The sequence below is a fragment of the Silene latifolia genome, chromosome 1, assembly GCF_048544455.1.
Source record: "Silene latifolia isolate original U9 population chromosome 1, ASM4854445v1, whole genome shotgun sequence".
NCBI classification, from domain to species: Eukaryota; Viridiplantae; Streptophyta; class Magnoliopsida; order Caryophyllales; family Caryophyllaceae; genus Silene; species Silene latifolia.
This window is the reverse complement of record NC_133526.1, coordinates 187,865,096-187,892,935: the sequence shown is the minus strand read 5'-3', so window position 1 is coordinate 187,892,935 and position 27,840 is coordinate 187,865,096. Positions and strand designations below refer to the sequence as shown.

The following is a 27,840-nucleotide window of genomic DNA, read 5'->3' as shown; positions in this document are numbered from 1 at the left end:
TCGATGTTTTCAAGCGTGATCAAGATTGGAAATCAACCACGAGACTCAAGATGAGAGACTTGTGAAGAGACGATTCGTGTACTGAAGATCTACTGAAGATTAGTTAGTATAGGTCGTCATCTGGTAATGGTTTTACTTTGTTTGATTTAAAGGTTAATGAAGTTATGACCTAATAGACATAACTTCATTGCTAGACAAAAATGATGCGTTAATTTTTGGAAAATATATTTTTAATGGTTTATAAAAATAAGAGAGTATTTATTTGGTTGGAATTAATTAATTAGAATTTAAGTTAAATAAACTATTGGTTTGTAATACGATATTTATGTCGTCATGCAACCTAGGGCTTTAACTAAATTCTATCTCGATTTGTTGCGGGCTAAAGAAGCAAGTAATGGACCGATGGAGGCCTAGAGGCCGGCCAAACCCTAGGTGGCCGAACCCTAGGTGGGCCGAGCTCTAGGAGGCCGAAACCCTAGGGTGGCCGAATCCCTAGGGAGGCCAAACTCCTTCCTTTGCTTCTTTCTTGTTCTTCAAGTTTTATATTTCCAGAACATTCCTATGCCCTAGTTCCAGAATATTCCAAACCCTAATTTACTCTATTATAAATACTCTTATTCATTCAACATTAATTGTTGACACACACATCTACAAATTTCAAAGAGAGAAAAATATTTTAAGCAAAAATCATTTGAGCTTTAATTCTTATTTTCATATTTGCTTATACAAAAATCACGCATCAAATTTGTCAATCACTCGAAGAAAAATCGTTATAGGATATTAAATACACAAGGATAGTATACTCACTCGCATAACGTGAGATTAGTATTTGTCGTTGTATTTTTCTTATTAACGTAAGAGCAACCTAGAGTATTTAGCGATACTCAATCTGAGTTATAATCATATAGTTGATTATACGAGTGGATTGGTAATTTTTGTAATCCGGAGAAAGGTACTAAAAATTATTAATCGAGAATAGTGGACGTAGGTTTCGACTTGTGAAACTGAACCACTTCAAAATCCTGTGTGTCTCTCTTTCTCTCTCTCTTTATTATTGTTATTTCGATTTTGCGTTTATTGTTAATAATTTAATTAGTTGATTTTAATCAATAAAATCAAGTAATTAATTTATATCATATATTTCGAAAAAGCGGTCATCGTTTTTAATACTCAATTCACCCCCCTCCCCCCCTCCCCTCTTTCGTATTCGATCAATAGACTCCACACCGCGTATAAACCACTTCATTTGGGAGCAATAATGTAGATCCACGTGATGCAATTTGTGCGCAACTAAAGGCTCAGAGGAAAATGACAACAACCTTGAACACAAATTAATCGCCACTCTCTCTAAAAATGGCAATTCTCGAACTTCATTCCTTTTTTCTGATAAAAAACACTACATTTTATCACACCCATGTAGCTTCACATCTTTTAGTTTTGGAGCCATAAAGGATCCTGACCAAAATGATTCGATATTATCACAAGACCACAATTCAATACTTTCAAGTGATGGAAATTGTATTCCACTGTTTGGTTTGGAGGCAAACTTGGTGATATTCAAATACTCTAACTTTAGGATCTTAAGGCGAGGGAAACTATAAACGCTTTCTTCATCATCACCAACTAGCTCATCCTTGATTATTACTTCCATATTGTTTCTACAGTTTTCAATCTTGAGACTTTCGAGTAGTTGGAGTTGTTCTTTACCCTTAATGAATAGATCAGCTGGAAATACAAATTTCCAACTTAATTTACAAATAGAGAGGGTGCGAATATTTTTGAGTAAATGCAGGGGCAAAATCTTCAGTTTTGGCACATTATGCAATGTTATTCCTATTAGACGTTCACATAACGATACAACATCATCGTCTTCGCTGTCAAACAATTGTTCCAATGACCTGCATTCACGAACAGAAAGGTTTTTAAAGTATGGAAACTGAGAATATGTGCAGAAGGCCTCCCCATTTACCGCTGAAACTGAGAATAGGGATTTGATGTTATCGAATTCATTGACATCCAAATGGGACAATCTCACAGAGTGAGGAACGGACGCCAACCCATGAACCTTAGCAAGTCTTAATATTTGCAAGTTTGGAATAGGGTTTAATGAGATGCCACCGCTTTCACTTTCTCCTTGCACAAGTGATGAAGACCAATTCCATAGCCTCAAAACTTCGTTTGACACTTCTTGTACGTCCAGTTCCTCTATGCGTGGAAATTCAATCTGCACATTAATAACGGATGTAATTTTATAGTTAACCAGATATGAGTTTATATATCAGAATTTGTATTGTTTATATCAGTAATGAGAATACTACCTTATCAGAGAATAAGGTGGTTGAGTTTTCTGACCCGTCAAAATTAGTGAAATGAGGGATTCTTGACAAATGTAATGATTTCAAATTAGGGAACTTAAGATTATAACTTCCTCCATATAACCTTTCAATTCCTCAGGAATCTTCCAAGGAAAGATGTTTTAATTTGGAAAAATTTATAGCTTTTTCAAGAATTCCATCCGCTTCTGTCTCTCTGCTTATGACTTCTTGTAAACGGAAACAATTACTTATCTTGAGTTCTTCAAGTTGGACGAGTGCAACAAATATAGATGGAGACCCCAAGCTCCGCAACTCAGAACATTGATCGATACATAGAACCTTCAAACCTTGAAAGCTGGAAATGTAACTTGTTCTACTCCAGAGTGTTGTAATTGTATCATTATATGTCAACAACAAATTCTCAAGAGATGGATATTTGCTCTGTGGTACACATTAAAAAAGGTCACATGTTAGATTTTACATCATGATCTAACAAGCAATAAAACTACAGTTAATGATCTTATAGATTTAACAAGGAAATTTATTTTTGGTGATGAATATTCGTTTTTTTGGTTTTTCTAAGTGTTACAACACACATTAAGATTTAAGAAGCCATATGAGAAAAGATTCTATGAAAAGTTTGAAATAAACTGATTGTACTAATGCACTATTTTCAATAAAGTAATCTTGATAGCCTTTCATTTCATATGTTAACAAATCCGTTTTTATATACTATAAAATAACGGGTTTTTTTACGTGATAATCCTGTATTTTTTTTGAGTTCTAGCTAGAATTTGAAAAAACACAGGGTTATCACATAGAATAATCTAAAATAATTGTCTAATTTGCATATTTTATTCCTCTGACTTACCTCTGCATTGAAGAGCGCAAACATCTCATTGCCTGATTGCCGAAGCACGCTGGATAGACTATTAACCGAGCGTAGTTGAAGTGATTTCAAACAAGTAAACATATCGACTTCTGTCTCAGTTTTTGCATCCTTATAAGCAACGAATTTCAATGATTGACAGGAATCAACAGAAACCTCGTTTAAGTTAAGTAAAGCGGAAGTCAAAGACAACCCACATTCCAAGTTATGCAAATCATATAAATTGAGGCGACGGAGATTTGAGAATATTCCTACTGACGCTTTCCCATCACATATCATCTCTAAGTTGTTCATATATATTAGCTCCAAAATCTCCAGATATGCAAAGGCCATTGACTCATTCTGCTCATTTGAGCTGATTAAAAATTTCACCTCACAATTTTGAATTTTCAAATACTTTAAGTCCTTAAAACCGTCGTCGTCCAACTCAGGGACAACATTCTTGTTGAAACTATAACTATCAATTAGTACCAAACACTCGGTTTTTTTTAGCAACGCTCTCAACCCGCTGTTTGGACTTGAATCTATATCAATCAGCTCCAAAACATAACGGAACTCCTGTAATCCTTCAGGACTTTCGTGAGAACTCTGAACACGTATTTTGAATTTCCCCAGTTGCTCGGCAAGTTGGCCACTATTTACGGTTAACAATTGTTCATTTTGGGATACTTCCATTTCAAGAACATTCAGGTGCGACAACGTATCAAGCTCACTTCCACTTGCCTGGTTAGACCCCCCTCCATCTTTAACTTTGATATTTGTGGATGCCCAATCATCAAAACTATTGAACATGTAAAGTCCCTCTAAAAGAGATAAACGGGATAAGATATTAGCCGGGATTCTTTTCATACCCTTGCACCCTTCTATATCCAGCAACCGAAGGTTGCACAACTCCCCAATTTCAATAGGTAACTCTTCCAAACTTGACTCACGCAAGCTCAAAACAAGAAGGTTCACCAACTTGCCAATCAATTTAACGTCTTTCAACTTACAGTGGTGCAAATGCAATGTTTGTAGACGCTCCAATTCTGCCATTGATTCCGGTAAGCCCATATTAAAGTTCACATTTGATAGACTTAAAACCTTCAAATTCTTCATTCCTTCGAAGAAATCAGAAGCTAGAGTTGTTAGTGATACGTCGCCTTTTAATAACAAAATTTCAAGCAGAGGAGCTTTCACTCCACTCAGTCGAGAAAAATCATGACCAGACATCAATGATATGGCTGTGAACTTCTTAAACGTCTCCTTACACATCCATCGAGGAATGCTTTCAGCTAAAGTCATGCGCTCTTTGCCTGCCAAATAGAAACAAAAGAGTATGCATAAGAATCAAATATGTGATAGCCGTAACAATACATGGTCTAAACTCTAAAGTGATTAAATTTATAATACGTGGGGTAATACAAGATCTAACACAAAAGAGTGGTTTATAGTTTATACCAAGAGTTGCTTAATTAGAGAAATTTCACCAGACATAATCCAACTTAATTAGTAGTAAAATTTGCAAACCAAGTTAGAGGAATCCTAGTAACCTAACTTGTCCGTGAACAACGGTAAACACAAATTCTCATTTCAGACGGGGTGGTATTGGTCTTAAATTAAGATGGATAAAATATGACTATTTACGAACAATGTGAAATTCTTATGATAAAAAGGTACCACCGGTATTAACTGAAAGTGATTTTTTTTTTTTTTTTTGAATAAACGAAAGTGACAATTTTAGTTAGTATAACTTACTATCATTAAATGGTAACTTTATATTATAAAATGGGGACATTGTTCTCGTCTTAAGTTAAGACCTGTTGGACCTTTAGTCCTTATTAATTGTTTTGATAATGAGAGTAATGATTTGTATGTGGACTTAATATATAAACATATGCGTGTAATTGTGTGCTTAAGTTTTAATTTAGAAAGGAACAATTACAATGACGCAAGCTTGAAGTTTGGACCAAGGAGGTACAACTTCAAATACACTTGATCGATGTATTCAAGCAAGATCAAGATTGGAAATCAACCACGAGACTCAAGATGAGAGACTTGTGAAGAGACGATTCATTTACTGAAGATCTACTGAAGATTAGATAGTATAGGTCGTCATTCGGTAATGGTTTTACTTTGTTTGATTTAAAGGTTAATGAAGTTATGACCTAATAGACATAACTTCATTGCTAGACAAAAATGATGCGTTAATTTTTGGAAAATATATTTTTAATGGTTTATAAAAATAAGAGAGTATTTATTTTAATTGGAATTAATTAATTAGAATTTAAGTTAAATAAACTATTGGTTTGTAACACGATATTTATATCGTCATGCAACCTAGGGCTTTAACTAAATTCTATCTCGTTTTGTTGCGGGCTATAGAAGCAAAAAGTGGACCGAAGGAGCCCTAGAGGCCGGCCAAACCCTAGTGGCCGAACCCTAGGTGGGCCGAACCCCTAGGAGGCCGAAACCCTAGGGTGGCCGAAACCCTAGGAGGCCAAAACTCCTCCTTCCTTTTGCTTCTTACTTGTTCATCAAGTTGTTAGGATTCATTCTTCCAGAATATTCCTATGCCCTAATTCCAGAACATTCCAAACCCTAATTCACTCTACTATAAATACTCTCATTCATTCAACAATAATTGTTGACACACACATCTACAAATTTCAAGAGAGAAAAATAATTTTAAGCAAAAATCATTTGAGCTTTAATTCTTATTTTCCAAATTTGCTTATACAAAAATTACGCATCAAATTTGTCAATCACTCAAAGAAAAATCGTTAAAGGATACTAAATACACAAGGGTATTATACTCACTCGCATAACGTGAGATTAGTATTTATCGTTGTATTTTTCTTATTAACGTAAGAGCAACCTAGAGTATTTAGCGATACTCAATCTGAGTTATAATCATATAGTTGATTATACGAGTGGATTGATAATTTTTGTAATCCGGAGAAAGGTACTAAAAATTATTAATCGAGAATAGTGGACGTAGGTTTCGACTTGTGAAACTGAACCACTTCAAAATCCTGTGTGTCTCTCTTTCTCTCTCTCTTTATTATTGTTATTTCGATTTTGCATTTATTGTTAATAATTTAATTAGTTGATTTTAATCAATAAAATCAAGTAATTAATTTATATCATATATTTCGAAAAAGAGGTCATCGTTTTTAATACTCAATTCACCCCCCCCCCCCCCCCCTCTTTCGTATTCGATCAATAGACTCCACAATTGGTATCAGAGCCTCGTGCTCTTGATAGCCTAACAGCTAGAGTTGATCGTTTTTTGTAGTCTATTTATCGTCTTTTCCACTGCATTTATTTTTTATCAAATGGATTCCAAACACCTAAAGTGTCCTATATTCAATGGGAAGAACTATGGTTTATGGAAAAATATGATGACCCACTTCATTAAGGGAAACGACTGGGAGTGTTGGTTGATTATCAAGAATGGTCCGAATAAGATCTTACTTGCAACCAGTAATGGCACTACCGTCGAAAAGAAAGAAGAAGACTATATTGAGGCGGATTATAAAAAGGCTGAGAAGAATTCAAAAGCAATAAGCTTATTGCAAAACGGTATGATTGCCACTGAACTCGATCGTTTCTCAACCAGTTCATCTGCCAAGGAAATATGGGATGGTCTAGAATTAGCCTATGAGGGAACCACTGTTGTCAAAAAGCAACGTATGGCATTACTAATGCGAAAATACGAGCTGTTTGCCATGGAGCAAAACGAGTCAGTTGATAGCATGTCCTCTCGCTTTTCTAGCATCATCAATGAGCTAAAAAATTTAGGAAGAACTTTTGACTCCGAGGAAATTGCTAGAAAAATACTCAGAAGTATGTCTCGCAGATGAAGACATAAAGAATCAGTCATAGAAGAATGTAAGGACCTAACTTCATTATCCTATCAGGAGCTACTCGGAACCTTAATGGCTCACGAGATTACTCTGAATCAGGATGAGGAGGAAGTTGGCACAAGCAAAAAGATGGCCTTACAAGCTGAGTCTAGCAAGATTGATGATTCTTCAGATATTGAAGATGAAACTGTATTGTTTGTTAAACGTCTTAGGAAAAAGCCCTTCTTTCAAAATCAAAATAAGACAAATAACAAATCAAAGCAAACCCCTAAGAAATCGTCTGAGTCAAAAGGGTCTTTCTCTAATCGTGGATGCTTCAAGTGTGGTGATGATAATCACATAATCAAAGATTGCCCTACATGGAAGAAAATTAAAGACAAAAACCAACGTGACAAAACAAAGAGAGAATTCAAGCAAGTTATGATGGCATATTGCTGGGGAGACTTGGACTCTGAAGATGGCGAATCCGAAGATGAAGAAGAAACTGCCAACGTCTGTCTAAGTAGCGTCAGCCTTGATCTATTCTCCGAAAGCGACAATGAAAGCAATGCTTCAAATGCTGAGAAGTGTCTTGTTGGAAATTCAGATTCAGATTCAGAGGATGAGGAGGTAAATTATCTTGAACTTAAAAAGTGTGTTAAGAAACTTTCTAAGGATAATTTAATTAAGTGTTGTGAACTTTCCCTTGATCATTGTCATGAACAAAGTCTAGAGTTAAGAGACCTTAAGGAACAGATTTTAGATATTGCTGAGGAAAACCCACTTCTGAAAGCCAACGCCAAAAAGCTCAAATCTAAAGTTATGGCTACTCCAGCTACAACTTCAGACATGACGAATGCTGAGAAGAACGCTCTTGAATTAAAAGTTAAGGCTAGTGATGCCATAACTTCAGAGCTTAAACTTAACATTAAGAATCTTCAAGCTAAAGTTACGGCTAGTGATGCCATAACTTCAGAGCTTAAACTCAACATTAAGCATCTTCAAGCTAAAGTTACAGCTAGTGATGCTATAACTTCTGAGTTGAAGAAAGTCAATGAGATTTTAAAAGATGAGCTTAATGGCAAAGATAGTGTGGTTTCTGAACACAAGAGAGAAATTTTATTTCTCTCTAAGCAATTGGATGAAACTAGCAAAAGTATGTCTCAACTCAAGATACAACATGAAAAAGAGAAACGTATCTTGAATGAACGTTTTGATAAATTTCGTGAAGACTTTGAGAAAGGTAGCTCTTCCAATGATTCAAATGTAGATCATTCAAAATGTGAAAAAGAAATTGAGTCCTTGAAAGAATTACTTTTACATGCTCGAAAAGTTCATGATAAGTGGGAAGGAAGCACAAAAGTTCTAAACTTCCTTACTGAACAATCTGACAATAACATGAAGATGGGACTTGGTCATGAATGCTATAGCCGTAGAGACCATGATAAATGCAAATCCAATCCTTAAAATGATTTCAGAAAAAGAAAATACGTTAATCTTCCAAGAATACTTGATTTGCAATTACTGTGGCTCTACTGGACATATACAAGTCAATTGTGTCAAACTCGCTTGGGATAAGAAAAAGAATGTTGAAACTGTTAAGACTTGTGATTTCATAGTGGAAGATGATGTCTCTACTATAGATGAACCTAACGACAATGAAGAACGCAATAATGAGTTTAGATGGACTTATGATATGGCTTTTGATTACTCATCTGTTCCCTCAAAATCAAATAAAATAAATGAGAATCGAAAGCATACATTCAAGCCTAAAGTTCATAACTCTAAACCTAGAGCGTCTCATGAAGGTACTAGACCTAAAGCTACTTTCGATAGAACAAAACCTAGAGTACCTTATGTTCCGATTGTTAGACAAAGACCAAGACAACCCAATATTAAAGCCAAAAGAATAATAAGACAAGTATGGGTTAGAAAGGATCAAATATATAGAATTACTAACCATAAAAGACCCAACCTAGCTTGGGTACCTAAAAGTTGTATTTGATTCATTTGCAGGTAGAAGTGAAAGAAAATAATCTATGGTATCTCGACAGTGGATGCTCGAGACACATGACAGGAGACAGAAATCTTTTTCTTTCACTAGAGCCCTTCTTTGGTGGCAAGGTTACCTTTGGAGATAATAAGAAAGGTACGATTATTGGAGTAGGAAAAATTGGAATTTCAACCTCTCATTCAATCGATAAAGTATATCTGGTAAGTGGTCTTAAACATAATTTACTTAGTATTTATCAATTATGTGACAAAGGAAATAGAGTTGTTTTTCATGCCGATGTTTGTCGTATCATAATTGAAGGTACTAGTAATGTTTTACTTGAGGGTCACCGTATGAGGAATGTGTATATGATTAACTTAAATGTCGTCAATACAAATTCCTTTGCGTGTATGAAAGTAACTTCCGATGAGTCTTGCCTGTGGCACAAGAGGTTTGCACACATTAGTCCAACTATTTTAAAGAAACTTAAGTCCATGGATTTAGTTGAAGGCTTGCCCTCAATTAAATTCGAGCAAGAGACAATGTGTGACTCATGTGCCCGCTGCAAACATGTTAGATCCTCTTTTAAACCTAAGAGAATAGTTAGCAATAAACGACCACTTGAGATGGTACACATGGATTTATGTGGACCTATGAGAGTTAGAAGCCGTGGTGGATCAAAGTATGTATTTGTTCTAGTCGATGATTACTCAAGGTATGTCTGGCCAATCTTTCTTTCCTCTAAAGATGAAACTTTCGATGAATTTGTGGTATTAATGAAGCTTGCCCAAAATAGATATGATAATAAACTTATTTCGATTCGGACGGATCACGGCACGGAATTTGATAATCAATTATTTATAGAATATTGTAGGGAAAATGGTGTGGGGCATAACTTCTCCGCACCACGTACCCCACAACAAAATGGTGTCGTGGAACGTATGAATCGAACCCTAGAGGATATGGCTCGTACTATGCTTTTGTGTAGTGGCCTTCCTAGAAGCTTTTGGGCAGAACTTGTTAGTACCGCATGCTATGTGCATAATAGAGCTATGATCCGACCTATTTTGAAAAAGACTCCCTATGAACTTTTAAGAGGGAGAAAACCCAATATATCACATCTCCGTTGCTTCGGGAGCAAATGCTTTGTGCACAATAATGGAAAAGAAAATTTAGGAAAATTTGACCTCCGAAGTGATGAAGCTGTTTTTCTGAGATATTCGGATCATAGTAAAGCTTACAAAGTGTTCAATAAAAGAACCTTGCGCATAAAAGAAAGTGTTCATAAGCGCTTTGACGAAGATAATGTGTTTGATAAAGCTGAACAGGAAGAAGAGGATCCAGATGAGCCCGATTTCTTTCTAGCAAGAAATGAGCCCTTAAATGAAGAGGAAGATATTCAAGGTATCAATGATGAACTAGAAAATTCTGCAAACGATCCTAAGAGAAGTGATAAGTCCATAGTTAATGATACTATCGACCCTTCCTTAGATAAAGAAAGAGATCTTGAAGTTATACCTAATGATGTTGTAACTTCCGATCCAAATCATGATATTTCTAACGAAGTTAGTGATGCTTCTGAAGAAAATCCCGATTCCAACTCAGGGGGAACAAATCATGATTCTTCGTCTGCAGATGATGCTAGACCATCAAATGATAATGAGCCTAGAGTTCTCAAAAAGTGGAAACATCAAAGCTCCCACTCTTTGGACAAAATCCTAGGGGATCTAGAGCAAGGCATTAAAACTAGAAGGTCCTTGAATAATTTCTGCTCGTTCTTTTCGTTTCTATCAACTATTGAACCTACCAATATTAAAGAAGCTCTTGCTGAACCTGATTGGATAACCGCTATGCAAGATGAGCTTCAACAATTCGAACGCAATAAGGTATGGCACTTAGTGCCACGACCTAGTGATCGAACTGTTATTGGTACAAGATGGGTGTTTAGAAACAAATTGGACGATACAGGACTTATTACAAGAAACAAGGCACGACTAGTTGTCCAAGGCTACAATCAACAAGAAGGGATCGATTATGACGAGACCTTTGCACCTGTAGCAAGACTTGAGGCTATACGTCTCATTATTGCCTTTGCTGCTCATAAAGGAATGAAACTGTTCCAAATGGACGTTAAGACAGCATTTCTTAATGGTTATTTGGAAGAAGAAGTCTATGTAGAACAACCTCCCGGATTCTTATATAGCAAGTTTCAAAATCACGTTTATAAATTAGACAAAGCTTTATATGGTTTGAAACAAGCTCCAAGGGCATGGTATGACAGATTATCCAAGTTTTTGTTACAAAATAATTTTACAAGAGGATCTGTCGATAAAACCTTGTTCCTAAAATCTGAGGGTTCTAATTTACTTGTTGTGCAAATTTATGTAGACGATATTATATTCGGTTCTACTAATGAAAAATTGTGCAAGTATTTTTCTGATCTAATGACTTCTGAGTTTGAAATGAGCATGATGGGAGAACTGAAGTACTTTCTAGGCTTACAAATTCAACAAACAAAGGATGGTATAAAGATTCACCAACAGAAATATATCAAGGAACTAATCCGAAAGTTCGGTATGGAAAATGCAAAATCATACGATACACCTATGGTACCTGAAAAGAAGATGACTATAGATGAACATGGTAAGTGTGTCGATGAGACTACATATCGAGGTATGATTGGTTCACTTTTATATTTAACTGCAAGTCGTCCTGATATAATGTATAGTGTATGTGTCTGTGCGCGATATCAATCGTGTCCTAAAGAGTCACATATGATTGCAGTTAAACGTATCTTGAGATATTTAATTGGTACATCTAATTTATACTTATGGTATCCACTTGAGTGTAATTTCGATCTAGTAGGATATTCAGATGCATATTATGCAGGATGTTCTTTAGATAGGAAAAGCACTTCTGAGTATGCAACGTTTGTTGGACCTTGTATTATCACATGGGGATCGAAGAAACAAAATTCAGTTGCAATGTCTACTGCTGAAGCCGAGTATGTATCTGCGGGACTCGTATGTTCTCAATTACTTTGGTTAAAGCAACAACTATGTGATTATGGTATAAATGTAGGTCGTATGCCTATTATGTGTGACAATACGAGTGCTATAGTAATTTCTAAAAACCCTGCCCAGCACTCGAGGACCAAACATATAGATATTCGACACCATTTTCTACGAGATCATGTAGAGAAAGGCAACATTTCACTTGAATTTTGTAGTACTGAAAGGCAATGGGCTGATATCTTGACTAAGGCATTAGCTAGAAAACGCTTTGAGTTATTGAGACTTGAGATTGGTTTAATTAGTGATAATTAAATCCGTCATAATTATGTCCGGGAACCCGAATGACTGCTAGGAAGATAAGATTGTACGATTGTGTCCGTATATTTTTGTTGCAAGTTTAATTATGTTAAATAATATTTATTTTACGTGTTATATCTTGCTTATGTGTATGGTAGTATTTTATATTCTGCATAATCACATTTCCTTACAAAAATCGACAAAATCTACAATAAACTGCCTTAATATAATAAAGATATTTCTATCTTATTATATTCCTACACAAATCCTGCCTAAACTCCAAATACAAAAGATTCCTTCCTAATCTTACATCTAATAGGAGATAATGCCAAAAATAAAAAAAAAAGGGAAAGTGCGAAAAAAAAAAAAAAACGCACGAAAAAAAAAAGAAAAGGAAAGTGCCGTGAAAAAAAAAGGGGCACGAAAAAAAAGAAAAAAAAAGGGAAAGATGCCGAAAAAAAAAAGGAAAGGCATTAAAGAAATAAGGAAATTGGTATTATTTTCTATCTTTTTAGGAATCCTATTCTTACCTAAACTCAAATTCCTTATGCTATATATACCCCTTTAATCTCTCCATAATTCTAATCAATTCAAATCATCTAAACCCTAATTACCTTTTACTACTATCTTCAATTTTAATAATGACTAATCAACCTACAACCCGTTTTCAATCAAAGAAACATGTTGTTATTAGAAAGAAGGTAAGCCAATCACCGCCAAGAACCCGCTCCACCTCACCGCCGACATCCCACGCTCCCCACCGTCCGCCGTCGACCAACCCGCCAACCTCACCAAGCGACGAAAATTGTTTAAGGGTAAGGGAAAGTTGGTTTCGGAAATTGAGGTAAGCTCTAAGACTGAAAACTATGTACTTCAAGATGGTTCTTCACGTACTCTTTACACACAGCATATGGATGATTACACCGACAATGGACTGATTAATCTTAGATTAACTCAAGTAGAACGACGAGATGTCAATCAAGTTGCTCAATATCGCATTCACGCAGGACGAGTATATTCGATTGATTGGTTAAAGAAATATAAAGCACTTGGGTTCTTCAGAAATTTTCTCAAGGATCAAGGATGGGAAAATATTGTTGCTGTAAGTGGTCCTGTCTTTCCTATTGAGGTATATCAATTTTATGCTTCTGTTCATCTTAAGGAAGGAAATTTGTTTGCTGTGGTTAATGAGACTTCAATAAAAGTCTCACCTGGTGATTTCTGCGACTTGGCTCGAGTTCCTGGAGGAGGAATCGAAATCAATCCAAGCGTAGAATGGGGAGGTCTGTCACCCGAAAAGAGATTGATTGTGAAACGGTATTTCAAACAAGATGCAACTTCGTCTGAGACTATCTTAACTGCGAAGTTGTCGCCAAAATTAAGGTTCTTTTTAAACTTTCTTTGGAATACCATTGTTCCTCGAAAAGAAGGTAGAGATAAATTCGGGGCACATGAGATGATTATGATGAAGGCTTGGCTTGAAGGAGAAAAGGTTAGTCTACCCTTGCTTGTGTTTCATAAAATTATACAAGCTAGTGTAACGGCTAAGATGGATGATTTAGCTTCTACTTTAAGTTTACCTTATGGGAATTGGATTTCACGACTTTTAGAGAAGAAAGGAGTAATTGGGAAGCATAGTTATGGGGTTATCACTAATGACGAGATGAGCGATCTTTATCTATCTTATATGAAGCTCGTTATTAATGGCAACGAACTCGATTTTGAGACAAAAGGAGAAAAAGGAGGAAAAAGCAATGTGAGTTTTGATATGTTGGATTCAAAGATGGATTCAAATTTTACTTCTATTCTTGGATGGATTAATGAACAAGACAAGAAATTAGAAGAATTGTTTGACCTAATTAAAAAGGAAAAGAGAGTTGATACTAGTGGACCAAGTGAAATCAGCCCGGCTCGCCTAAATACCGTGTTGTCACGGTTTGATACACGGCTCGAAAGTGTTTTTAAGGCCACCGTGCGAACTCACTCCGAGTCTACTCAAATAAAGGAAGGTATGGCTAGTTTGGTTAAGTTTGGTGATGAGCTTTTGAAATCTGGGAAGGAGATGAGGTCTGAGATGCAAACTATATATGAAGCAGTTAAAGCAATGACTTTGAGGATTGGTAACTTCGATACTCGATTGACTGCCCAAGCTGCACTCCTAGATCATTGTCATGCGCGACTCGAGGACTTGGAATACCGCACCCGACCTAGGTCCAACCCGCCAAGCCCACGCTACCCTTGACCATTTTGCCCTAATCCATTCACCCTAGCCTTATCTTTTTAATTCCTTTGCTCACAATAAAAATCCATTCTTATGGATATTAGCTTTTTCAATTCCGCATTATTCCTTTTGTGATTGCAAGTTTATATTATTATTATGCTAATTAAGAACTAGATTGCGTTTAATATAATATGTTTTTCATGATTATTTCTTGTCTCATAATATATTATTCTGGTCGTTTTATGTTTGTTCTTATCTTTTCAATGATGCCAAGAGGGGGAATTGTTTTTATGATTTGCGACCGTCTCAAGTTAATTCTCTCATGGCGTTCTATAGTTATAACTTTGAAGAGATCTTTAGTTTCTGCGCTCAACTGTTCTATAATTTGGGAAGTATTATGTTGAGGGGGAACTAGACTTAGACACAAATCATAGGAGACTTGTCATCATCAAAAAGGGGGAATTTGTTGGACCTTTAGTCCTTATTAATTGTTTTGATAATGACAGTAATGATTTGTATGTGGACTTAATATATAAACATATGCGTGTAATTGTGTGCTTAAGTTTTAATTTAGAAATGAACAATTACAATGACGCAAGCTTGAAGTTTGGACCAAGGAGGTACAACTTCAAATACACTTGATCGATGTATTCAAGCAAGATCAAGATTGGAAATCAACCACGAGACTCAAGTTGAGAGACTTGTGAAGAGACGATTCGTTTACTGAAGATCTACTGAAGATTAGATAGTATAGGTCGTCATTCAGTAATGGTTTTACTTTGTTTGATTTAAAGGTTAGTGAAGTTATGACCTAATAGACATAACTTCATTGCTAGACAAAAATGATGCGTTAATTTTTGGAAAATATATTTTTAATGGTTTATAAAAATAAGAGAGTATTTATTTTAATTGGAATTAATTAATTAGAATTTAAGTTAAATAAACTATTGGTTTGTAACACGATATTTATATCGTCATGCAACCTAGGGCTTTAACTAAATTCTATCTCGTTTTGTTGCGGGCTATAGAAGCAAGAAGTGGACCGAAGGAGCCCTAGAGGCCGGCCAAACCCTAGTGGCCGAACCCTAGGTGGGCCGAACCCCTAGGAGGCCGAAACCCTAGGGTGGTCGAAACCCTAGGAGGCCAAAACTCCTCCTTCCTTTTGCTTCTTACTTGTTCATCAAGTTGTTAGGATTCATTCTTCCAGAATATTCCTATGCCCTAATTCCAGAACATTCCAAACCCTAATTCACTCTACTATAAATACTCTCATTCATTCAACAATAATTGTTGACACACACATCTACAAATTTCAAGAGAGAAAAATATTTTTAAGCAAAAATCATTTGAGCTTTAATTCTTATTTTCCAAATTTGCTTATACAAAAATTACGCATCAAATTTGTCAATCACTCAAAGAAAAATCGTTAAAGGATACTAAATACACAAGGGTATTATACTCACTCGCATAACGTGAGATTAGTATTTATCGTTGTATTTTTCTTATTAACGTAAGAGCAACCTAGAGTATTTAGTGATACTCAATCTGAGTTATAATCATATAGTTGATTATACGAGTGGATTGATAATTTTTGTAATCCGGAGAAAGGTACTAAAAATTATTAATCGAGAATAGTGGACGTAGGTTTCGACTTGTGAAACTGAACCACTTCAAAATCCTGTGTGTCTCTCTTTCTCTCTCTCTTTATTATTGTTATTTCGATTTTGCATTTATTGTTAATAATTTAATTAGTTTATTTTAATCAATAAAATCAAGTAATTAATTTATATCATATATTTCGAAAAAGAGGTCATCGTTTTTAATACTCATTCTATGGTTTTCTGTAATCTCAGGGTGCACGGGGCCAAATCATGCGCACTTTTTCTTCCAGTCCGCGATTTTCGGAGTCTGACACCTGCCCGGTGCTGGAAGGTCGGAAGGCCTCACCAGTCCCAGCTTCCTCCTGTTCTTCCTCTGACTCTTCTCTGTCTTACGCCCATCATTCTCAATCGAAGTTTATCTAAAACTAATCAACACAAAGTCTTGCTCAATTCAGCATTTGTCGAATACCTGGATTTTTTTTAAAGTAAGTATGATGGGGATCCTCACGCTTATAGTTATGACCTACCCGCGCTAGAAAGAAAAGACCATTTGTAAGCAAGCAAGCGGACTCCTGACCCTTATTAGGAAAGACTGCCTGCCTCCATAGTTATCTTATTAATTTCAATAACTCGGTAAATTCTTATAGGCAAGTCCATATTTCTCAGAAATTAAAGAACATGTGAAAACAAGAGAATGATTTGTATTTTTTGCTTTTCTAAAAAAAACAAAAAAAAAATGTTCCTTAGTAGTCTGTTTTTTCACAAATTCTCATTGAAGACATGACATATCCGTCACAAGCTGAAGACGGATACCATTTTATCTCACAATGTACCCACTTTTTCTCTCTCTGCAACACTATTCATGTGGTTCCCTTTCTCCACTAACCCATTTTGTTACCATTTTATCTCACAAAATATCCGTCACAAATGGTAACCCGTCACAAGGGAGACCAATTGCTGTTTTTTTGGTACAAGATTAGTAGTCAATGTTACATTACCTTTGTCAATAAATGAGATAGCAAATGCACGAACAAGATCATGAATCTTGACTTCAGCATTAGAATCACCTTTTAGTAACAATGACGATGAAATGAGCTCGTTAGCCCACATTTTTGCTTGCTCCATGGCTTCTGAAAGGCCGTTGACGCGTTGAAATAAATCCAACCCAATGCCGTATCTCATTAAGTCGTCTACTGTTATAGCCAAATCGAGGGGAGATAAACAAGCAAGAAATAAAAAAATCATTTTTTCTTCGACATCAACAAGCTTGTAGCTTGTTTCGAGAATTATGTTTCACGATACTCAGTGCTAATTTGACTCGAAATAGGCTTTTCCGATGTCTCCGCAAAATGACACCACATGGGCAGATCCTTGCCCCTTAATGCACTCGCTGTTGTCGCAATTGCAAGAGGTAACCCACCACACTTCCTCAATAATCTATCTGCCACGGCTTTAAATTCGCCACTGCCCACTTTCTTTTCTGTTTGGTTTTCAAAAAGATTTAAAGCTTCTTTTTTGTTCAATAAGCCAACCTTAAATATATTAGCTTCTTGAACATCCATGAGCCTACACACCTGTTTTTCTCTGGTTGTAATCAAAAGTTTGCAACAAAAATCTTCAGTACTTCCATGAGGAATCCCCACTTCATATAACTTAAGTTTATTCCATACATTGTCAAGGATTATGAGAATTTTATTTTTCTCTAATTTGAGTTGATTATAAAGGATACGCGCTCGTTCAGCAATAGTGTGCATATCATCCAATGTCAAGCCGATTCCTCCGGCAATTTGATTCTGAATGCCTTTAATATTTGGCACTTCCGAAACCTCTACCACTACTCTTTTACTGAATAAATCAATAGCTCTTTTGTGGGCAATTTCTTTTACCAACGTTGTTTTTCCTGCAATATCCTAACGGAAGTTAGTCCTCCGTTTCATTCAATTGTTTATACTTTGTGAGGGGTATTTTAAACAAAGTTAAACAAATAAATGAATCGAAGGGAGTAACCAATTGCTAAAATAAAATACACATCTCTTAATAGTATACGAAAAAAATAGGATCTATAAATACCGTGCAACAATAGCACGAGGCCTATACTTGGTTTTTTTATCAATAAGTTTAGTTTTCGAACATTATTTGCTCTAATTAGTTCATTATCAAGTCAAAGTTAGAGCTAAAATTGTTCACATTTTATTAGAATAGAATATTGTTCTGATAACTTTTTATCAAAAGATGGTTACATTTTATCGCAAATAAGTACTCCCTCCTAGTCGTCATTTTCTTCCCCTTTCCTTTTTGCACAAGAAATAGGGAAAATGAATTTTGACCACACAAAACACACTGCACCACGTGCAATTAAATTTGAACCACACAAATCTTCCGAAAAAAAATAGGGAAGAAAACCTGAATAATCTAAAAAAGGAAATAGGGAAAAAAATGGCGACTAGGAGGGAGTAACATTTTTTCGTCTTAATTTCAAACGAAAAAGCCGTGTCTTAAGGAAGACTTGTTGTATAATACAAAATAGTTTATGTGCGGTTGACTTCAAGAAAACTCGACAACAGTCGTGTATCATAGACATATAATTTCAAATTTAGGCACTGAACTCTTAGATTCATTAGCGAAAGGACACTTCAAAATGTATGTGAAATTGGGAGGTCTATTAAGGGTATAAGACAATCTTGAAGCTTATCTTCTATTTCCCCTTGATCTTTACACGGCCCTTGAACAACCTGATCAGCTTTTTAAGAGCTATGAACACGTAAAATTTAACTTGTACCAAGAGATGATTCAAACTTGATGTGACCCGCTAATTTAGGACCAAGATATACCTAGCCCATTAACAGACCCGTAAATCTAAAAAAAATAGCAGAAAATGCATACTCATTAAAAAAAATTCAAAAAGGAGATTAAAATACAACTTACCGCAACCGCCCATGCCATATACACCAACAATGTTAACTTGATCATCGTTTAAATCTATCAATATTTTCCGCAAAACTTCTTCTCTAGATTCCAAGCCATCCATAAAGTCAACGGGAATATTTTCGAGTTCATCTGGTCTTTTACGTCTCGTCAGAGGCTCCGAACCAAGAGGACATCCATCAATCATACACTTGATAGGCTGGACCATAATTTCAGCTAGTTCATTCATATCATGACGATGACGATAAACTTCCAATCGAACAGCACACCAACCACAATATCTGTGTGACTTGCAAATTTCTTCAACCTGGTGAGACCCGGAACTCTTGCTCAAAACATCCAAGACTTCCAATCCTAACAGAGCACCATCTGGCAAACCCTTCTTGAAACTCTCGTCATCCAAAAAAGTCATCAAGCTCCCCATACGTTTACGCCAACCTCCAACTTTCTCTTTAATGATACTTTGATTAACTAGTTGGACATCCTTGTCATGTTTCGGGAGTGGTAATTCCTCTTCATTATGATCATTAAGCTCAGCCTCCTTTAGAATGATATCCTCTGCTTTACGCAGCATCTCATCCATCTCGTTCCCGCCTCTCCTGAGCTTCTCTAGATCATCATTGTTCAACAGCTTAACCACGGCAACAGTTGTGCCATCCCTTTTTATAAAATCCTTAAATTCTTCAGCAATATCCTTCAAAACATTGCTAGCTATCTTGGCGACTTTCTTGTAATCAGCATCCTCCTCAGCATCAATTTCTCCACCAACAATCTCTTGATTGCACTTCTTCTTCACCACATGGACCACAATGTCAAAAATTTCTCTATCCTCTTGCCATAACTTCCTCAAAAGAGGTTGTTCTATCATTTTCACCACAATTTCAGCCACCCTTTCTTCCTTCATAAGCTTCTTCATTTCTTCCCCCTTGATCAACTCCATTATACTATTCCACCAATTTGCAGTCACTATTGTAATCTTCCGCGAATCAGCCATTTCTTCCATCACTTTTGTATCAAGGTCCAGCTTCTTCGCGCACAAAATGTTAAGCTCTTTTATCAGAGCAGTCATGTTATCATCATAACTCCCGATAAACTTGAGATACTCTTGGATTCTCTTGACAACCAATGTATCAAAATAACCCACCCCAGCTTTGACACCACCTAATATCAGGTCAGACATTATTCCTCACCACAACACACACTATTTGTTTGTTTTTTATTGAGTTAACAATAGAAAGGATTGTATATACGGCCTTGAAGAGACAATGAAGAAACCAAGAATCAGAAGAGTAAAAGAAAAGCAGTTAATTTCTTAGACTTCCTTTCAAGTTGAACAATTGTTGGAAGATTTAAATGGAGAACAGAACACCCATTTGTGTTGTTAATATTAAAGTATCAAGTGGCTGGAAATTTATAAAATATGACCCAGATTAAGTCTTCTTTATATTATGATACACAACAGCTGGTTGTCGTGCTTGGTTGTAGTTGGAGACATCAGACATGTGCATTGTGTAAAATTCAACGAGACGAACAATTAAATAATTATACAAGTTGTTGCCATCAAAGAACAAGCTCTATTTGCGATAGTAATATCTAATGATTAAACAAAACGGCATTTATATTGGCTAGTTCCAAGTCGTCGCTTGTTTATATATAGGAGAAGCAAAAATCTTGCTCAATAGTCTACTACTTGTACTCCCTCCATCCCGGTCATTTATTTATCTATTCTATTTTAGGAGGTTTCACTCAATTGTTTACCTTTCTATTTGGTAATGCTTTTAATGAACAATTTGACCATTTACCCTCAATTTGGTTCACTCGTCATCAAATAAATGGTCTTTTTCTCTTTACTTATCTTTGCGCCAAAACTAAAGGTAAATAAATAACCGGGACGAAGGGAATACTATTCTTTTTCCTAATCAAATTGATCTATCATGACAGGCTGACAGTACATGATTATGAAGATGTGAGGAGCAATATTAGCATTGTTTGACTTTACCAATTCAATAATGACAACAATTGCATGTAAATAATGAAGATAAAGAAGGAAACAAATAAGAAGGAAATATGTAATTAAAAGAAGTTGAGTTACCTAAAAGCGATCATGCTTAACTCCGCCATAGTCATCGTCTTTGATTGAGAGTAATTGCAAAACCAACGTAAATATTGCAGCAATTGAAGATTGAATTTTAAAAATTGGGGAGAGATTTTTGAAGAAACCATTGCAGAATTTCTTTGAATGAAGTTGTAGGAGTGAATTCTGAAGATCTCCTTCCAATTTAAATTGTTGTTCTTGTTCAATAAAAGAGTAATGTTTAATTATTAACCAAAGGGAGTAACATAAACAGGTAGAAATGGGTCACCCCGATCGGGCGTGGTGTTCTCGGTCGTTCCACTTAGTTCCATCTTTAATTTGCAAAGGGAATTCAATGTTGATCCTCCGGTTAAATGTTCATATGGTATCAAAATGGCATCCTAAGCTCCTAGCTCTCAACTTTTTAATGGCCTTCCTTTTTGTTAGGGTGCAAACCCATGTCCCACATCGGTAGAATAAAGATGGAAGATCATCTTTATAAGTGTCCAGAAAATATAATAGTACGAGGCCTTTTGGGAAGGAGCCCAAGAGTAAATCCGTGAGGGCTTGGCCCAAAGCGGACAATATCGTACTATTATGGGTTGTGGACACAGATGCAGCAGAGGCCCAACACGGGGATATTCACGCTTCCGCACAACAAGTGGTATCAGAGCCCAAGGTTCGACTTGGGCTAGACATGAGGATTCATCAGCAGGCCCAAGACTTGAAGGCGTACACGGTAAGGCATGGAACTCCTAGCTCGGGGTGAGTCCTTGAGCAAGCCCGATCCAGGGCTAAATGGATGAAAGGCGTCATAGGTCTTGTGGGACAGAGACCATTTGTGTACTAGAACTGTTGATCAGGTGGACCCTTATTAGATTGGGTGCCATAGGTCTGGTGGGTCCTTTCCAGGTTGGATGCCAGAGACCGTTTGTGTTCTAGGACTTCTGAAGTGACGGACCCGGTCCAGGGTATATTGGATGCAGAGGATGTTCGATATGCATGTGTAACAAATCCCCAAGAAGGGCACATGGACGGCTCGTGGTAGCATGGTGTGTCGGCTAAGGGGGAGGTTATCAAGACTTGTGATGTTTCGGGTGTGGTAGCATGGTGTGTCGGCTAAGGGGGAGGTTATCAAGACTTGTGATGTTTCGGGTGTCTAGAAGTTGGGGCTGTAGAGTGGGAGAGTCCTCCATGGAGGTCAAGGTCCGAGTCAAGATGATGGTCCTTGGTTTGAGGGAAGGATTGTTAGGGTGCAAACCCATGTCCCACATCGGTAGAATAAAGATGGAAGATCATCTTTATAAGTGTCCAGAAAATATAATAGTACGAGGCCTTTTGGGAAGGAGCCCAAGAGTAAATCCGTGAGGGCTTGGCCCAAAGCGGACAATATCGTACTATTATGGGTTGTGGACACAGATGCAGCAGAGGCCCAACACGGGGATATTCACGCTTCCGCACAACACTTTTATTTATCTTTGTCCATCGATCCATTTGGATATCTTCATGCTCAAGTTTCTTATTTCTTCCAAAAATGCCCCTATACTTCCGGAACGCCCTTGCATGGTCAAGACTTGCTCTAATTAGCCTTGTGAACTTAGTTAAATGTTAATTTGACGGAACAAGCTACCAACGGCTTCATTTCCTACAAAATGTCATGAATACGAGCAAAAACATAGGGTGTTGTATCCACACACCTCTTACAACATTTTTCCATACGCTTTAGTCTTAGTTTTCATAATAAGATTTCCTTTAAGCATTCCTTTAGTTGTTACAAACATTCCTTTAAGCATTTCAATTTATATTACAAGTTCATTTACAAGTTATTTCCATTTGTTCTATCTTGTTTTTCATTTCCAAGTTCATTTCCAATTGTCAAGGTAATCTTATTTCTAGTATTGTTTTAGTTATTCATTTGTCATTTACATTACTAGCTGGTATGTTCATCTTTACTCTATCATTTGTCATTAAATTAGTTTTCATCATGCATGAGTAGTTTCATATGTCTAGGGATTAAGGGAGTCATGCATGAGTAGTATTTGCAATTGTTGAAATAGGATGTTTTAATATCAATTCATTGTTTCTTAACATGCCTGCATTGTTTTGTTAGTCTTTGGTTGTTGGCCACTATCTTAGATTAAATTTGTTATTTCACTTTTATCAGTCGAGAGGCACGAAATTGAATTACACTAAACATGTTTAGTAAACCGACCTAGCCATAGCGAGAGCTCGTTAGGACCCGTTCTATGGTTGACAATAAGACCGAGAGGTGGTTGTCTTTAAGTCTAAACAATTATCGTATTATCAATTTCCTAGTTTGACATGAGCATTTACATAATTTGCATGTGTGACCCGACCTCCCTACACTCTTTCTTTATTAGTGCTTTCTTGCATTGCTTTATCATTATTCTACAAACCCAATCAAATAGTCAATCGATAACCGACCTCGATAAAATTCACCCCATAACAACTTGTTTAGCAACTCTCGTCTCCTTGTATTCGACACCTATTACTACATTCATTTTTGTCTAGGATATTTATCTTTGATTAGGTTGCGACATCTATCAAGTTTTGGAGCCGTTGCCGGGGAGCACGATTTTGTTTGCTAATTAGTTGTTGAATTTTACCTTGTTTTATTTGTCCTAGGGAACACTACTTGTTCCCTGGGATTGTTTTCACGGTTTCCTTGTAGTTTTAGTGCCTATTTTATAGATTTACTTGGGCTTCCATAATGATGAACGGATTCGTCCCGCAACAAGAGAATGAGCCTTTTCACGAATATCTTGACTGATTTTGTGCCTTTACTAATAGTCTCATCTCCATTGGACACGTCATTGATGAAGTTTACATGGCTCATGTCGTGCTTGATGGCATGAACTTCGGGAGCCGAGAAATGGCTCTTAACTTCAGTAATGGGAGTGTCTTCTACATGATTGGGGCGAAACTTTAGCATTTCTTGAATTTCATGGCCTCCGAATGTCGGGAGGTATCTCGCCAACAAACTTTATGGCACATCAAGGAGGAACTCAAAGCTATTCAAGCTGGTTTGGACCAACTTTCTCAAAAGAAACCATTTAGAGACTATTACCCCTAATTTTTTCTCATTTTTGCCTTTTTACCTCCCAATGTGAGTCTATTACCCCTAATGATTTTGAATTATTGGATGACGATGATGATGGTCCAACTTTTTTTTTTAAAAGTCCCAATAGTGTCATTCCAATTGACCATTTAGAGACTCATATTGAAGATAATGACCTTGTAGTAGATGACACACTCACCATGAATGATGTTGGACCCGTTTGTAATAAAAAGGATGAGGATTTACCCGAGACCTTCGACTCCTTTGAAAATTCTTCCGTGGAGGATATAGTGGACTCTTTTGAGGTTGACGGAGGACTTAGTAATTTTCATTTAAAGGTTAAGTGGGATGAAGCCCCCATTTTCATGAGTCCTACCACCTTGAGTTTTCATACCACTAATTTGAGACCATTTATGATGATAATTTGTGCACTAACTGTAATACCACGTTTTTCTAAGCCTGTTACTCGACCGAATATGGCTTACTCGGCCGAGTAATGCGTCGTGTGTTTCTGGTCAGGCTACTGTCCAGGAATACTCGACCGAGTAGGGGATACTTGGCCTAGTATCCTTTATACTCGACCGAGTATCCGGTCTGACGGTAATTATTTTCCGCGGTTTGATTAAAGAGGATTAGAGTTATAAATTAAGATTTACAGTTTCACTTTTACCAAAAACCTAAAACCCTAAAAAATTCTACGCAACTCTAATCACCTCTAATATCTCCCAAGATCGTGGATTGTTCGTGAGTCCTTGTTCCTTTCTCTCTTGCGTCGATTGTGTTGGCAAGTCACTAGTCCTATACCCTTTGTCAGTTTCGTCTTTTAGGGTTTTACCCTAGTACTGGGAATTGGGGAAAAGGGATGATTTCGTGTGGTAATTGGATTGTATGATTGTTTTTAGGTGGTGAGTTCGTAGAAGAGCAGTTCTAACTTCCTTGTTGATTCGTAATCGGATTTGTGCTAAGGTAGGGTTTGCCTACTCAGTTGATTGTATAATTGATTTAAGTTGTGATGATGTGATTTAATTGATATTATAAGTATTATGGTGGAATTTTGATAAGTAGTATTTTAGCGTTATTTTACCCATTCTTTTATCTTATACTAGATTTTGTGCTCGTGCGTTGCACGGGTTTTAAATTTGACTCTCTTTTAATTGTTGTGGACCTTTTTAATCATTTTAAATAGTGTTCATAATCATGAATTATCCTTCATACTATAAAATTTAAGACAAATAAAATAGTCAAAGGGAATAAAAAACATTAAGATCAATTTTTTTTCATTATAGATTTTGTGTACTTAGACATTTTTTCTTCTCTTGATTAAATAACTAATGGTCATGCCAAATTCTATTTCGTATTATTTTTCTTTTCATGTTTTTAAAATCTAATGTATTTGTGAAGAATATAATAGTTTTTTATTTAGTTGGCAAAAAATCGCTTTATTCTCTCCTAATTAAATTTTAAAATATTATTATATACAATTATCCCCAAAAATTGTATATTTATTTATCTATTTAAAACAAATTCTATCTAATTAATAATTTCACTATCCTCACGTTTCTAGTAACGTGATCAATGAAATGGACTTGAACAATATGAAACGTAGGTAGACAAATAATTGGTGTATAACAACAAATCTTTATACATGTTTTTATAATGGAAATATATACATGTTGGTTGGTAGAAGTACATATTTTTTTTAATCTCCTATAGTCTTATTCCATACACTTTTACTTGTAACCTAGAGTAAGTCTTGTATAAGGTGGTTTTACACTAACATAATTATAAAATGGATTCGTACATAATTGGGTAAGAGTGGTTAATAAAGGTAGGGAGGTTAAAACATATAGAATTATAAGATTATAAGATTTTTTATCTTCTCAATATTTTAACAGTCATAAATCATTCATTTTTTTCTTAAAAGGCTTACAATAATGATATACACCGTATATAATGGGGAAAAAGTGTGGTTGTTTGCATACACCGTATGTAGTATTTGGCCGTTATGACAAAAAGTGTGTTGCATGACATAATTTCATTTAAAATCTTATCAATAGTTATCAAATTGAACTATAAATCATTGTTGAGGATATACATTTGCCAAATAATCAGTGACATAATATAGGAAATCTACCTATAGTTACTTTAAAAAACTTATAATAATAACTATCTATATTTACCCATCTAGGTTCTTTTTTTGGATTTAATTTTGTTGAGCTGAACTTATATGAGTTTAATTGAATTTGTAAGAACTGAACTTATATGAACTTAAATATTCTGAAATTATAGGAGCTGAACTAAACTGAACTTTTCTAAACTTAGAAGGTAAACTAAACTGATTATTGGCTTCCTGCTTTCCTTTATGGCATGGCTTTCCTTAAGTCAAAGTGACACCTTTTTTCCTCTTAACTACTCATCGTCTTTTTATTCAATTTAGTATACTATTTGGGTAGATCATGTCATAAATCTTTAATATTGATTTTTTTAACGTGTGCTCTAATCAATTAGCTAATTAAAGAAAAAATTATTGTGGATCTTTTACTTTATTTATGGTAAATATTAGTTTGTATATTAAATTTTCATGATAAGTTCTCAACAATCTTTCTTTAATTAGCTTATTACGCACACATTTAAAAAAAACGTTTTAATAATTTACGTAATAATATGTTTTCAAAAGGAGATTAGGGGTCAAACATTAGCTCGATCGTGATCAAACTTAATAGCTACTTCTTAAAACTTAACCTACTATATTAATATTTGCATATATTCTCCTAAATCCTACTCAACTTAATTGTTAGTTGTTTTAAATTTAAATCTTCATTGCTTGGACCTATCTTAGTTGTGTGATTTTATGTTCTTTTCATAATAATCCGCTTTGACATTTTGAGATTGAGACAACTCTATAACTAATTTTATATCTTACTCTCTTTTATTTAGACATATACTCGAAATAAAAAAATTAGATGTATTTATTTTTCAAGGTTATTTGAATTTTCTTTAGGTCGCTTTTTAGAAAAATCTACGATCAATTTATTATTTATTGTTGAAGTGTGAGAGATTTTTTTGGATGCTCACAAATAGCCGAAGAAAGTTCACCAACTAATTAAAGTTACGAACAACACTGCAAGCATACTCCTTATGCTTCACGAAGACAACCTCATTTTTAGGCAATGTGATTTTTGAGAAATTTGTAAAACGAAAGGAATATTTATTTGGATTATTCCACCGTGTAATCATCCCCCGTACTAAAAATCACAGCTTTTCGCATGATACCATCCGTAAACTAATACTTTTAAGTTTAATTAAATGTAGAGTAATATAACACATATGCTTCAATGAGCTTGAATTAATTGTTCATGTTAACACATACGTGTTATTGTTTTTCTCATCACCTACAAAAACAAATGAATCATTAGTAGACAATCATTATAATCATTCTTTCATAACCAAACTTATTATCAAGCATAATATATTACGCTAAAAACTATGATTACCAATTAAGAATTACCAATCAGGACAAAAAATATGAGAGTAGCTCTAAATTAAAGACGTGCCATACCGATCAACTAAGTCACGTGTTTACAAATCTAATGCTCTCTATATAT

At 35.6% G+C, this 27,840-nt stretch overlaps 2 protein-coding genes across 3 annotated transcripts; both read right to left on the bottom strand.

Annotated features, from left to right (window-relative positions):
- Positions 1-1,396: 1,396 nt before the first annotated feature.
- On the bottom strand, positions 1,397-17,339 carry LOC141589248 (putative disease resistance protein At4g27220). The gene is made up of 4 exons (XM_074410260.1): positions 17,156-17,339; positions 3,187-4,499; positions 2,655-2,756; positions 1,397-2,224 (listed from the first exon to the last, which is right to left on the bottom strand). The coding sequence occupies exons 1-4, from the start codon at positions 17,337-17,339 to the stop codon at positions 1,397-1,399; spliced, it is 2,427 nt and encodes an 808-aa protein (XP_074266361.1).
- LOC141616930 (putative disease resistance protein At4g14610) lies at positions 16,917-21,466 on the bottom strand. Of its 2 annotated transcripts, XM_074434162.1 has the most exons (3): positions 21,175-21,466; positions 19,083-20,243; positions 16,917-18,057 (listed from the first exon to the last, which is right to left on the bottom strand). In XM_074434162.1, exons 2-3 carry the CDS (start codon positions 20,149-20,151, stop codon positions 17,444-17,446), a joined length of 1,683 nt encoding a protein of 560 aa, XP_074290263.1. In that variant the 5' UTR covers positions 20,152-20,243; positions 21,175-21,466; the 3' UTR covers positions 16,917-17,443. The 2 variants fall into 2 exon arrangements, with proteins under 2 accessions (XP_074290263.1, XP_074290215.1); XM_074434114.1 differs by lacking the exon at positions 21,175-21,466 and having other exon boundaries at positions 19,083-21,155.
- Positions 21,467-27,840: the final 6,374 nt, after the last annotated feature.

What these genes read in the sequence shown, in the direction of transcription:
- LOC141589248 (XM_074410260.1), bottom strand. Translation starts at nt 17,339, where the DNA reads ATGAGATACGGCATTGGGTTGGATTTATTTCAACGCGTCAACGGCCTT. An exon ending in TATCTCATTTATTGACAAAG is followed by an intron (nt 4,500 to 17,155) that starts GTAATGTAACAT and finishes TCTATTTGGCAG; the next exon opens with GCAAAGAGCGCATGACTTTA. An exon ending in TTGCGCTCTTCAATGCAGAG is followed by an intron (nt 2,757 to 3,186) that starts GTAAGTCAGAGG and finishes TGTGTACCACAG; the next exon opens with AGCAAATATCCATCTCTTGA.
- LOC141616930 (XM_074434114.1), bottom strand. Translation starts at nt 20,262, where the DNA reads ATGTCTGACCTGATATTAGGTGGTGTCAAAGCTGGGGTGGGTTATTTT. An exon ending in ATATGGCATGGGCGGTTGCG is followed by an intron (nt 18,058 to 19,082) that starts GTAAGTTGTATT and finishes AGGATATTGCAG; the next exon opens with GAAAAACAACGTTGGTAAAA.